The sequence below is a fragment of the Sinocyclocheilus anshuiensis genome, unplaced genomic scaffold (assembly GCF_001515605.1).
Source record: "Sinocyclocheilus anshuiensis isolate Anshui unplaced genomic scaffold, SAMN03320099.WGS_v1.1 scaffold1170, whole genome shotgun sequence".
In the NCBI taxonomy this organism is placed as follows: domain Eukaryota; kingdom Metazoa; phylum Chordata; class Actinopteri; order Cypriniformes; family Cyprinidae; genus Sinocyclocheilus; species Sinocyclocheilus anshuiensis.
Window position 1 is genome coordinate 1,813,054 of NW_015538055.1, and position 13,287 is coordinate 1,826,340.

The 13,287-nt window shown below is 36.1% G+C and overlaps 1 protein-coding gene across 1 annotated transcript; it reads left to right on the forward strand.

Annotated features, from left to right (window-relative positions):
* Positions 1-488: 488 nt before the first annotated feature.
* LOC107682914 (arfaptin-2-like) lies at positions 489-12,424 on the forward strand. Its single transcript, XM_016479032.1, has 11 exons — positions 489-686; positions 1,480-1,584; positions 1,907-1,963; positions 3,094-3,202; positions 3,361-3,423; positions 6,369-6,449; positions 6,797-6,912; positions 9,221-9,442; positions 9,987-10,144; positions 11,126-11,300; positions 11,384-12,424. The coding sequence occupies exons 2-11, from the start codon at positions 1,489-1,491 to the stop codon at positions 11,537-11,539; spliced, it is 1,233 nt and encodes a 410-aa protein (XP_016334518.1). The 5' UTR covers positions 489-686; positions 1,480-1,488; the 3' UTR covers positions 11,540-12,424.
* The last annotated feature ends 863 nt before the right edge of the window (positions 12,425-13,287 follow it).

The window sequence follows — 13,287 nt, forward strand, 5'->3', positions numbered from 1 at the left end:
CTATAAGTTGCACGTTTACGTCCAAGTAAATACAGCTGGATAAAACAAAAAATGTGCCCTTCATTTCAGGCTACAAGGCAACAAAATGTGATTATTTTAAAGGGGGGTGATTCTTTTCTTTACCCACTGTATGTATGTACACACACACACACACACACACAGAGACAGTGGGTATAGTAAAGAATACCCCCCTTATTATTTTGTACAATTAATGAGATAGAATGCTTTCAGTCAGTTACAGCAGGAATGTGTTAACAACATTATCTAGCGCTAGTCACCAGAGCTCTGTCAAAATGATGCTTACATTCCTGAAGTAATACTGACACCACCTGGTCATACTGAGTACAGCAGAAAACCTCCATTAATCACAAAGCTACCTTATCACATTTAACCTTTGCAGAGATTATTATTTCTATTTGGATTGTATTTTGTGTGAAGATTTATGAAAACACTGCTGTTTACTCCAAAGTAATGCCGCGACGCTACAGTAACCCTGAAGAATGTCACGTCGTCACTTCCGTTTGCAGAGAACGGAGGGGATTTGCGTTACCGAGCGACCAAAAGGATTGTGGAGATTATTTGCCCTACAGACATCCATTAAAAACACATACAAATCGCATTTTAATCATGGAATAATCTTAAATGCGGTGCGGGCGGTTCAGTACAGCGGTTGAGACGGCAAACAGGTAAGTAAAGCTGCAGCAGATGGATCGCATAGGTCAAGCATCCTCTCGTCTCTCGCGGAGTGACACGTAGCAGCGCAGCGGCGCTGACAGTCAGAGGACGCTTGACCTGCTCCGGCTGAATCGCGTCATGGCGTCTATTCACACGGTACTATTAGGTATAATCCATCCCTTCCCCCTTTGGATAAGGGCGCAATTTCAACCGATGACTGCAGAAGGTAAAATCTGCTAGTCTGTCTGTTTTTGAATGGGCCCTGCTGAAAGGCTGGACTATAGGTTGCAATGTATATAATATTGATTTTGACGTCCTTTGTGTATGATATTGTGTATTTTTCACAATTTTTAACTTGTATATTACAACGCATATTGCTTCATTAAAGCCTTTTAATATAGTATTTATGTGGTTTTAGACAACATGAGCTTGTTTTACTACGTGTATTAAGAATATAACCCAAAATTTAAGAATGGGACAAGTATCTAGCTATCTATTAAATTAAAAATTGCTTTATTGACAAAGCTTGGAATATATGTGGAGAAACATAATAACAATGAAAAGATCAAAATAATAGAAGAAAACATAAAAATGTAAACTTAAATCAACTGTAAAAAATTAGAACGTGTGAACACTTGATACTACAGTGTTTAAAATATAAACACACACATGCTTAGGGTCACTGTGGTAGACGGTAGGGAAACACACTATCTATCTATCTATCTAGTCTGTATATCTGGCTGGCTGTCATTTTATATATCATTCTGTCTGTTGTTCTCATCTGCAATGTGTCTTTTCTTGTAGATATTCATCATGACAGATAGTATTTTGAGCAAAGCTGCCACTATGGAAATCCCCATCAGCAGTAATGGGGACAGCAGGATGGCAGAGGATGACAGTCTTGAGCAGGTGTGTATCCACTGCCCATCAAACCTAATGAGAAAAATGCACATCCTATTTTCAGGCCTGCTGCTCAGTTACGCCATGGACCAAACCTGAATGCAATGTGACGTCCTGTTCCTGTGGATATCGTGTGGCAGGCTTTGACAGGCATTGAACAGTTAGCTTAATCACACATTAATGAGCTGTTGTAAATATAGACACTGTTAATATAAGTCGTGCGGCTCGGTTGTTTTTGGTTATTTCAGCATATGTTTGTTTTCTCTACGTATCTGTCTCACCATCTTTTTTGACACTGTCTTCACACATTTTATGTTTCTTCATGTCACAGGGAGCACAGATTGGTGGGAGCTTAGATGAAATTGTAGGCACACTGCCAGTGACCATGGTGAGGGAGAATTTGTGGGTGTCCCCGTATGTTGGAGCCCCATTCCCTTTGATTTTATTGTGGTTGATGGTTTGCATAGTTGCACACATAATAGTCTTTGGCTTATCATGGGGTTTGGGAAAAATGTTGGTGTAGGATTTATTACAAACAGGAGCTGTTTATTGGACAGAAAAGTCAAGCAGAGACATGGAAAGCAGCCATGCAAATACAGTAGATTAGTTTGCATGTGTTTTGACTATTCCTAAAAGTTTCATTTGAACTAAGAATGTCTAGTTAATTGATAGATTTCTTAGCCAGCTTGTTGAATTGCCATAGTTTTAAAGGTTTTGAGTAGAAGGCAAGGCTTTAATATCGATAGAAGTCTGTATTTTTAAATAGAAATAAGCTTTTAGTCTAGTACAGGGCTCCTCAAATCTTGCCCTGGAGGGCCAATGCACTGCAGAGTTTAGCTCCAACCCTGATCAAACTCACCTACCTGTAATTTTCTGATGAACCTGAAGACATTGAATAGCATGCTCAGGTGAGTTTGATAAGGATTAGAACTAAACTCTGCTGGAAAGTGGATCTTGCGGGCCAGATTTGAGGATCCCTGGTCTAGTATATAAACTATAAATAAAGTTTGGTTTTTTTTGTTTTTTTTAAGAATTTTGTGTGCTTATTTCTTACTGTCATCATCCCAGTTTTGCTATTGTTAACTCAATCTAAAACTATTAAAAATTAAGTTTGGAAATTGAAAAAGATAAATAAATTAAATAAAATATAAATATTAGATGAAAAAAAAAAAGAAATATTAAATACCTGAAAGTAAGTTTAAGTTGAAATGCTGAAATTACTAAAAAAAATAAAATAAATTAAAGCTAATCAGGAATATAAAAAATCACAGCAGCATATAAAAAAATGACAAAGCAAAATTAAAATGAAAACGGAAAATACCAAAAAATTCCAATATATTAATAAAAAAATGTATATTATGATAGTATATAAATAATACCAAAAAACACTGCTCCATCCGTTACTTTTGATACCCACATGTGTTTTTCCCCACCTAGTGTGCAGTTTGTGATAAATGTGTTTTTGTCTCTGTGTTATAGATTGTAATATTCTGTGATATTAAATTCCTCCATATTCAGGACTTGCAGCAGGTGATGGTGTCTGGACCAAACCTGAATGAAACCAGCATTGTGTCTGGAGGCTACGGAGGGGCAGCGGAGGGCATCATACCCACCAGTTCCATCGGCAGCAGAGGGCATCATACCCACCAGTTCCATCAAAGGTAAAGAGTACTTGAATAGCTCGAAATGGTATCCGATTCTGATCTGATTTGATGCAGCAGTCATGATTTGAAGTCATGTGCCTGGCACAGTTCAGCTTACATCTCTGCTGACGTATATGTTTAGGACCAGCTATACGTTTCAACCCGGAGTACTTTGACAGAAGATGTGGCAATGCGCCCAAACCAGGTGTCTGTATACAGTGGGTACGGAAAGTATTCAGACCCCCTTAAATTTTTCACTCTTTGTTATATTGCAGCCATTTGCTAAAATCATTTAAGTTAATTTTTTTTCCTCATTAATGTACACACAGCACCCCATATTGACAGAAAAACACAGAATCGTTGACATTTTTGCAGATTTATTAAAAAAGAAACTGAAATATCACATGGTCCTAAGTATTCAGACCCTTTGCTCAGTATTTAGTAGAAGCACCCTTTTGATCTAATACAGCCATGAGTCTTTTTGGGAAAGATGCAACAAGTTTTTCACACCTGGATTTGGGGATCCTCTGCCATTCCTCCTTGCAGATCCTCTCCAGTTCTGTCAGGTTGGATGGTAAACGTTGGTGGACAGCCATTTTTAGGTCTCTCCAGAGATGCTCAATTGGGTTTAAGTCAGGGCTCTGGCCATTCAAGAACAGTCACAGAGTTGTTGTGAAGCCACTCCTTCATTATTTTAGCTGTGTGCTTAGGCTCATTGTCTTGTTGGAAGGTAAACCTTCGGCCCAGTCTGAGGTCCTGAGCACTCTGGAGAAGGTTTTCGTCCAGGATATCCCTGTACTTGGCCGCATTCATCTTTCCCTCGATTGCAACCAGTCGTCCTGTCCCTGCAGCTGAAAAACACCCCCACAGCATGATGCTGCCACCACCATGCTTCACTGTTGGGACTGTAGTGGACAGGTGATGAGCAGTGCCTGGTTTTCCCCACACATACCGCTTAGAATTAAGGCCAAAAAGGTCTATCTTGGTCTCATCAGGCCAGCTCTAGGAAGGGTTCTGGTTGTCCCAAACGTCTTCCATTTAAGGATTATGGAGGCCACTGTGCTCTTAGGAACCTTAAGTGCAGCAGAAATTTTTTTGTAACCTTGGCCAGATCTGTGCCTTGCCACAATTCTGTCTCTGAGCTCTTCAGGCAGTTCCTTTGACCTCATGATTCTCATTTGCTCTGACATGCACTGTGAGCTGTAAGGTCTTATATAGACAGGTGTGTGGCTTTCCTAATCAAGTCCAATCAGTATAATCAAACACAGCTGGACTCAAATGAAGGTGTAGAACCATCTCAAGGATGATCAGAAGAAATGGACAGCACCTGAGTTAAATATATGAGTGTCACAGCAAAGGGTCTGAATACTTAGGACCATGTGATATTTCAGTTTTTCTTTTTTAATAAATCTGCAAAAATGTCAACAATTCTGTGTTTTTCTGTCAATATGAGGTGCTGTGTGTACATTAATGAGGAAAAAAAATTAACTTAAATGATTTTAGCAAATGGCTGCAATATAACAAAGAGTGAAAAATTTAAGGGGGTCTGAATACTTTCCGTACCCACTGTATATGCATGCTAACTTGACAGAAGATCTCATTTTAGAATCTTTGTCCCTACAGCTTCCACTCTCTCCCCTGGTGGTAAATGTGTTTGTCAGCATTTAAACAGCTAAATGTTTGGCTTTTTTCTACAGGGTGCAGAGGACAGTCGCATGGTGGATGCACGTTTACATATGCAACAAAAACTTCTTGTTTGTTTGTTTTAAATTTACTGTAAACATGTTTTTTTAACAAAAAATGTTTGTGAGCTGATATATTTGAACTGTGGAATGCACAATAAATCATTTAATGGTGTTTCTTTATGCTCAATAACATGATTGGCCTTAACACATTAACACAGCACTAATAGACATGCCAGAATACGAACCTAACTGACACAGTCAGTGATGGTCCATGAGGAATTTTTAATTTTTATTATATAATTTTATTTATTATGTTGTGTCATTTGAATATCCATTCTGACTGGTCAATTTAATAGTCAGAGGAGCCTTTATGTTGTTATCATCTTCTGGCATTTGTAAAGTAATTAGAACAGATAAATTGAAAGTAACTTAATAAATCGAAAATTGACAGCAAGAATTAGTTTTCATTTCATATTAATTAAATATAGTCTTATATACATATATTATATACTGCCATTCAAAAAATTTGTGGTCGGGATTTTTTTTAATATAAAATTGTATTTCAAATAAATGCAGTACTTTTGAACTTTCTTCTCAAAGATTCCTGAACTGTGTTTCCACACAAAAATAATAAGTACAACTGTTTTTAACATTGATAATAAAAATAAATGTTTTTTGAACATCGATAAGCATATTAGAATGATTACTAATGGTAATGGATCATATAACATTGAAGACTGGAGTAATGACTGCTGAAAATTCAGCTTTGCATTTACAGGAATGAATTACGTTTTAAAACATATTAAAACAGAAAAGAGTTATTTTAAAGTGTAATAATATTTAACAATAGAACTGTTTTTGCTGTATTTTTGATTAAATAAATGCAGCCTCAGTGAGCATAAAAAAAAAATTATTTTAAAAACATTGAAAAAATCTTGACAACCCCACACTTTTGAATGGTAGTTTGTATATATTGTTTTCATTTTACTGCCACAGTTTTTTTAGCACATTTATTATGACCGTCACTGTACAAAGTCAGCCCTTTAACAGCCGCCTTGTTTTTCATTCATTTTCATCTACTACTTCCAACTTTTATCACCTTACCATTTTATAAAGATATAACTTTCATCTCTTTTGGTCACCTTGCTCTTACAAACCTCTGAACTTTTACTTTGAAGCATTTCACTGTTCATGTTTGATAGAACATCATAATAGTCATGCATACATCATAATCGCCAATAATATTATTTTGATACATTTTGATTATTCAGTCTATGAAGTCATTATGCATTTGATTGTTTACTGTAATCCACTACAGAATAATCATTGTACCACCCAGTTGATGTGTGTTACTCATCCATATTACTATAAAACACTCAATGTTGCAATTTCCCTAAACGCCTTTCACTTGAACTAAACCTCCATCCCATTCCTCCACCCGTCCACTGTTATTCGTTCATTTCAGACATCCGCTCCAAATCCAGGGGCATCACTCCCAGCCATTCAGCCGCCAGTCGGATAGCAAACCAGCCAGGACATTACCCAGGTATCTCAGGGCCTCCTCACCCCCTTCTGTCACCGCCAGACACATTTTCAGCCCATAATCATCAGTCATTACTCATTTACTGACATCACACCTTTTATTCTCGTCCCTATTCATTTTTTAGTCTCAGGAATAAATTGATTCGTTCTATGTAGAATTTTGAAGTCTCTAGTTTGAAAATGGTCAATTACATGAGGTGTTTATAAAGTGAGTGCCGTGACCTTTATTGACACAACTGGGTTGTGATATTCAAAACCGTGTATATCCAGAATGTCCACTTTGAAGTGGTATTGTGTATTTTGGTATGGCCCCCTATTTACAATAAAAGTACCTACATTTTCTACTCTCAGCTCCCAGCATGCACCACAGCAACAGCAACCCATCCATGATGTCAGAGGAGGCCACAAAAGGAGTAGCTGTAGAGAAACTTGACAGCATGAAAAAGTGGAGCATTAACACGTACAAGGTACAGTAGTTTCATGTTTTTGAAAGAAGTCTCTTGTTCACCCAGGCTGAATTTATTTATTCAAAAATACAGTAAAAACAATAATATTGTGGAATGTTATTACAATTTTAAATAACTGTTTTTTACTTTAATAGATTTTAAAATGTATATATTGCTGTTATGACAAAGCTGAATATTCAGCAGCCATTACTTTAGTGTGGTGTCACATGATCCTTCAGAAATCATTCTAATATGCTGATTTGGTGCTCAAGAAACATTTCTTATTATTATAAATGTTGAAAACAATTGTGCTGCTTCATATTCGTATTGCTACACACTTAACGAAAATTATGTCAAAATGCCCGTCTTGGAGACTATTCCTGTAAATGCAGTCGGTTTTTGTCTTAAAGTCCCCATTGTCATTAAAGTTTTTTGGGTGTTAGTATCAATATGTTAGTCTTAAGGTTATCTATAAGGCAGTGTGCTCCAAAACAGTGACAAAATTCACATTTAGAAGATATAAGCATTCAAAGCTTGTAGTTCGTCACTTCCGCCAAAACGGCTCAACGATTTTTTTTGACGTCACATCGTACTTCAGCTTCTCATCAAACTTTCTGTCCAATCAAATGCTCTCTAGAATCCGAAGCGCCCGCCCCCTACACTATAAAATAGACGCTGAAGCCGCGGCTGAAATCGGTTACTTGTCCACAGAATTAGTATTTTCTATACAGTGAATGGATCAAACAGTGTAAATATGCTTTCCATTGAGGAAAAAAAGAAGTCTGGTTTCGCGCTGTGACGCTAACCACCGCACCGCACAGTAACGCTGCGTGTTTCTAAGCATTTCAGGGGACCTTTAAGTGAACTTGAACAGTTGAGAGAAATACAGATGTGTCAAAATATTTGATCTATGCGTCAGATCTTTTAAAGCAACAGCGTAACCCTGCAGCCACCGACTGCGTCATAAATGTTAATCAAACAAAAGAAAAGGAGAAAACCACTCACTGCTCTTGACTGAATCACTCATTAACTTTAATAAGAATTATCTATATTTAATGTATACAATGAAGATTATTTTTACATTTATTACTTCATGAAATGTCTGTAGTAGTCTATTTCTAGAAGCCTTTACTAGGCTATCTGAAAAACTTAAAAAAACAAACAAAAAAAAACTATTTAATTTGTATTTTTGAGTAATAAATGTATTTATTATTTAGCTTCTAAGTAATACTTAGAGTGTTTACTTGCCTTCAGTAAGCTTGAGAATGTTTTATTACATAAGTTTATTCATTTTTGCTTTTGTATTAGGCAATTGGCAGTTTCTAGCTAACATCTTTGCGGCAATAGTTTTTATGGGTCCAAAATCACCTTGGGTGTGCATTATTTTCTAATAATTCAACGGCCCGTCATCAATTATTCCTTACATAATGTAATTTATTGTAATTAATTTAACTATAAATGCATTCAAAAATAAAACAGGTGTGAGTTGCCCGTGACTTATGGAAAGTGTAGGGCTTTTATACACAGTGTGTGCCATTGTACAGACTAGGTTTATCCCTCACAGCCTCATTTTCATCCAAGAAAAAATTCAAAGTGCCCTGTCTAAGGAGTCCGTGTACTTTGGCGTCCATTTATTTTTCGTTTTGTTTTTTTTTTACCCAGAAATTAAAATGCAGTTTCTTCTTTAATGGTTCAAACACTGATGAATAGAGTACGCAGACACAGACTAATCTTTATTATTCAAAATTCATATTTCATTCAAAATCGTAAAAATAATATAAAGCTTGTTTTTTTTATTGAGATAAAAGGTGCATTTTCTCCTCTTAAGGTCCCATTCACCTACTCCTTTACCCCCACCCTTGAATTTATATATTTACTTTAACGATGAATAAAGTCAAGTCCCGCCCTTTAATTTTTCACATTCTAAAACCCTTTTCACTCTGAAATATGTCACAATACATAAATCAATTCAGCCATAACTTCTGTTACATGACTTTAAGTTTGCTAAGCAAAGCAGAACACTAATTATTAATCAAAAATCAAAATGGCAAGATGCAATATAGGTTTGCTTTTGTTACATTTAAATGGACATTGCGTTTTTCTAGTTGTAAAGGTTAAAACAATGTTAAGATACTAATAAATAATAGAGTTTCATTGGACTCGGACTCGGCTGTTTGGGACTCGGACTTGAGTCCGACTCGGCCCATTTTGGACTCAGACTTGTCTCGGACTCGATTAGTTAAAGACTTGGACTCAACTTAGGTGGACTCGAACCCAACACTACTATGAAGGGATTCATATGTATCTCTTGCTGTCCTTTCTTTACCAGTGCACAAAACAGATGTTTTCAGAGCACTTCGGTCGTGGAACGAAGACTGTGGACATGGAGCTTGAGGCTCAGATTGATGTGCTAAGAGAGACTAAGATGAAGTACGAGCATATTCTGAGACTAGCACGTGAGCTCACCAACCACTTCTACAACATGGTGCAGACTCAGCAGGCTCTTGGAGACACCTTTGCTGATCTTAGCCAGAAATCACCAGAATTGCAGGTACTAATAATTTTGTTTCCCTGCTCTGTGGCTGCGGTGTTGGGCGAATTTATATTTGGTTACATACCAATAATGAATCTTAACATAGTGTACCATTTTTAAATGATTTTTACAATAGAAAGAATTAAAAACACTTTCCTTATATGTCTTTTTTCCGGCATGGCAAAAAGAAAAAGAAAAAACGTACTGTCCAAAATGATATCCACTGTTCCGTTGCAGGACTGTGCTTATCTGTTACAATTTACCTATATTTTGTATTTTTCATCAAATGATTTTATTTCATGGTTAAATGGATTGAATTTGAAATAAAACATGAATCTAGAGTAGATTTTGCTTTCATTACATTGCAGACTATACATTTTTCTCAGAATGTTTGAAAATTTGGGTTCCACTAAAATACAGTATTAGTAGTTTTGGTGCAGTGGTTTCCTAATTTAGTGACAATTTTAATATAACCATCTAATATGCCTTTACTCTATTTGATAGTTTAATAGCTTTATAAATAATGTTAGCCTTAATTTAAACTTCATTTAAACTTTTTCAGGATGAGTTTGGCTATAATGCAGAGACGCAAAGACTGCTATGCAAGAATGGAGAGACGCTCCTGGGTGCCATCAATTTCTTTGTGTCCAGCATTAATACACTAGTCAACAAAACCATGGAGGACACACTCATGACCATCAAGATATATGAGAATGCAAGGTATCAGAGGTTTGATGTTAATGAGTTACATGTTACATGAGTAATGTGTTAATAGCTCCTTAAACAAGTTTAGATTAGGACTGACAAAAAGTTCACAAATTAATTACACGATTACAGGTTGATCAGTCAAATTAGCATGAAATCACAACATATATATATATATATATATATATATATATATATATATGATTGCTAAGAAAACCCACAAATGAAGATGGGTCAAAGACTTTTTACATTTATTGCAGAAGATAAGTATATCATTGAATGTATATTACAAAAAAGGGCTTAACAAGTCAATGCACTGCTTTATTTCAACATCATTTAACATAAGCATATCACTGGAATTCGTTTTGCAATGAGTTTGTCAATCTGTCTGAAGTCGTCATTCACGCACAACACATTCAGGCTGAGTCATCTCTTGTTCTTTTTTTTTTTTTTTTTTAACATGCATCATAAGAATCACATTTTAACCTGTCAAGGTAAAAGCAGTTTAATGGATCAGGGTGTTATGTGTGTGTGTGTGTGTGTGTGTGTGTGTTTTATTTTGTATAATTCATTTGTATAATTTGTATAAAAATTCAAAGGGATAGTTCACCCAAAGATTAAAATTAGGTCTTCATTTACTCATTCTCATGTCGTTCTGAACCTTTATCACTTTCTTTATTTTGTGGACCATAAAGGAATGTATTTTAAGAAATGTCTTTTTGGTCCACACAGTGGAAAACTGTGAGCTTATGATTCTTGTTATGTTTCCCAGTAGAAAAAGTCATACAAGTTTGTATCAACGTGACGAGTAAATGACAATTTTCATTTTCACAGCAAGTTAATCTGACAGCTCTAATTAATGATATCAAAGGATTCACAGCTGTATGTCTAGGAGGTTTCCTGGAATTTCTTTTCTTTTTTTATCCTAGGATTAGTTATATAAAGTAGGTTTATTGAATCAGTTTATACTAATGAGTACTGGTGCTATTGTTACAGACTGGAGTTTGATGCCTACAGGACCGACCTGGAGGAGTTGAGCGTGGGTCCACGGGATGCTGCAGCGATGGTGCGCATTGAGATGGCTCAACAGCAGTACCAAATCCATAAAGACAAGTATGAACGACTGCACAGTGATGTCAGCATCAAACTCAAGTTCTTGGAGGAGAATAAGGTGCCATGTTGTTCACCTGTTTTATTTCATGAGTCAAAGATATTACTGAGTTTTGTCATAGTTTTGTGTATGTTGATTTCCAGGTAAAGGTGATGCACAAACAGCTCCTACTGTTTCATAACGCTGTCTCTGCGTATTTTGCTGGAAACCAGCAGCAGCTGGAACAGACTCTCAGACAGTTCAATGTGAAATTGAAGCCACCGGGTTCTGACAAGCCATCGTGGCTTGAGGAACAGTGATCACTTTGTCGATGTAAAGAGACACTCAAACATGGAAACCTGAAAATGGATGGACGGGGATGTAAAAGTGATTCGTATGAATGATTAAGACAAAAGAAGTAGATGTTTTTAAGTTGCCAAACCTTGGAAAGAGGCCCGGTTTATTTAAAACCAGAACGTCTTCAAATGAATATTAATTTTTATCCAAATGGCTTATGGAAACTAACTGTGGTTACGTTTTACACCTGCCTTAACTTACCATCTCGTATACATTTAAAGTAAAATGACGCAAAATTACAATAGAAATCAATCACATCACTCACTTTCTGTAAAAACATTCACATTTTCTGAGGCATTCATAGTCATATTTATCCAGTGAGCATCTCCCAGTTCAGTTTATATACTTTGTTTTATCTCGATAGAGTAGAGCTGAAAGGAATGAATGTTGTGCTTGTGCGTTTGTTTTTAACGTGTGGTTGTTTGGAGGAGGATTGGGTCATGTTATAAGAATGAAAAATTGCTCACGGTATGTGTCATAAGAAGGCTAATAGTATATTTATATTTATGTAAATTGTGAAGTCCCATCTATGAAATTCAAACACATTTGAAAGCGACAGAATCTAATGATTTTGTATTGTGATATTCATCTTGTCTTGTGTGTCTCTACTACTTTTACTGCCACAAGGCTTGGTTTCACTGGGAATCAAATTGGATTATGCATTGTTAAGGGATAGAAGAGCTTCTGTGCTTTAACAAGAATGTGTTACATCTGCAATTAAATTTTATTTGTGTTGCACAATTTTTGATATTGATTCAGCCTGGTATTTTATCTCCTTAAAATACTCTCAGCTAACAGACTTCTTCTTTTTGCAGAGACTGTCTACAAGGGACTTTTCTCTTACTGAATAGTGACTGGATTTTTTGTGTGTGTATGTCAATATATATATATATATATATTTATTTATATTCATTGCAGTCCAGTACTATATATATGTTTCCCCACAAATGTGTAATTTTTCCAATCAAATGTGTAGTAAAATGTACATAAATCGTTATTTAACTTTTAATCAGGGCAAAGAAACTGACAAAAATGACTCATACCTCACTTCGACATTAAGATACACGTAAAATTGTCTCTGTCTGTAAAGATTCTGATTAATGAGATAAGTGTTGAGGATTTTATGGTTGGTTGCAGGGCCGGATTTAACCTCTTTTCATGACATAGCAAAACAAATTTTTGGGCCCCCCTTCCCTATTAATAATATGTTAGGCCAAATATTACCACCCAAGCAAACAAAAATATTTCTTAATCGGTGGAAATCGTTACAGTGTTTTCTATCGCAATAAGCGCTTGCGTTCAGTCAATAAAAATCGAATGTAGTTCTTAATTTGTTTGAGAACTGAGAAAGACCATTCCATTAATAGGCGCGGCGACGTGGCCACATAATAACCACTTCGGGAGTGCATTATTTCTATAATAATTTTAATGGCCTGGAGTCACAACCACACATCAAGACATTGTTCAGATGATTTATTTCAAGACATTTGACATGTTTCCGTCCTGAAATCTCGTGTGTTGAACTAATTTTTTACGCACCTCATCCCAAACCTTCAATTGCAAATTCCAAAACTTAATTTTAGAGCTAATAACAGAAGCTTGGGCCATTGATATGCAGGCTAATGCAGTTTATTAATGCATTCTAATGCGGTTATTCGAGAGAGAGAGAGAGATTAAGCGCGTGTGAATACGTGCGTCTGTGCGTCTCGGC

Coding starts and splice junctions, on each gene's coding strand:
- LOC107682914 (XM_016479032.1), top strand. CDS start 1,489: ATGACAGATAGTATTTTGAGCAAAGCTGCCACTATGGAAATCCCCATC. Junction 3,203..3,360: donor ACCCACCAGTTCCATCGGCA/GCAGAGGGCATC, acceptor GTATATGTTTAG/GACCAGCTATACGTTTCAAC. Junction 9,443..9,986: donor AGAAATCACCAGAATTGCAG/GTACTAATAATT, acceptor AAACTTTTTCAG/GATGAGTTTGGCTATAATGC.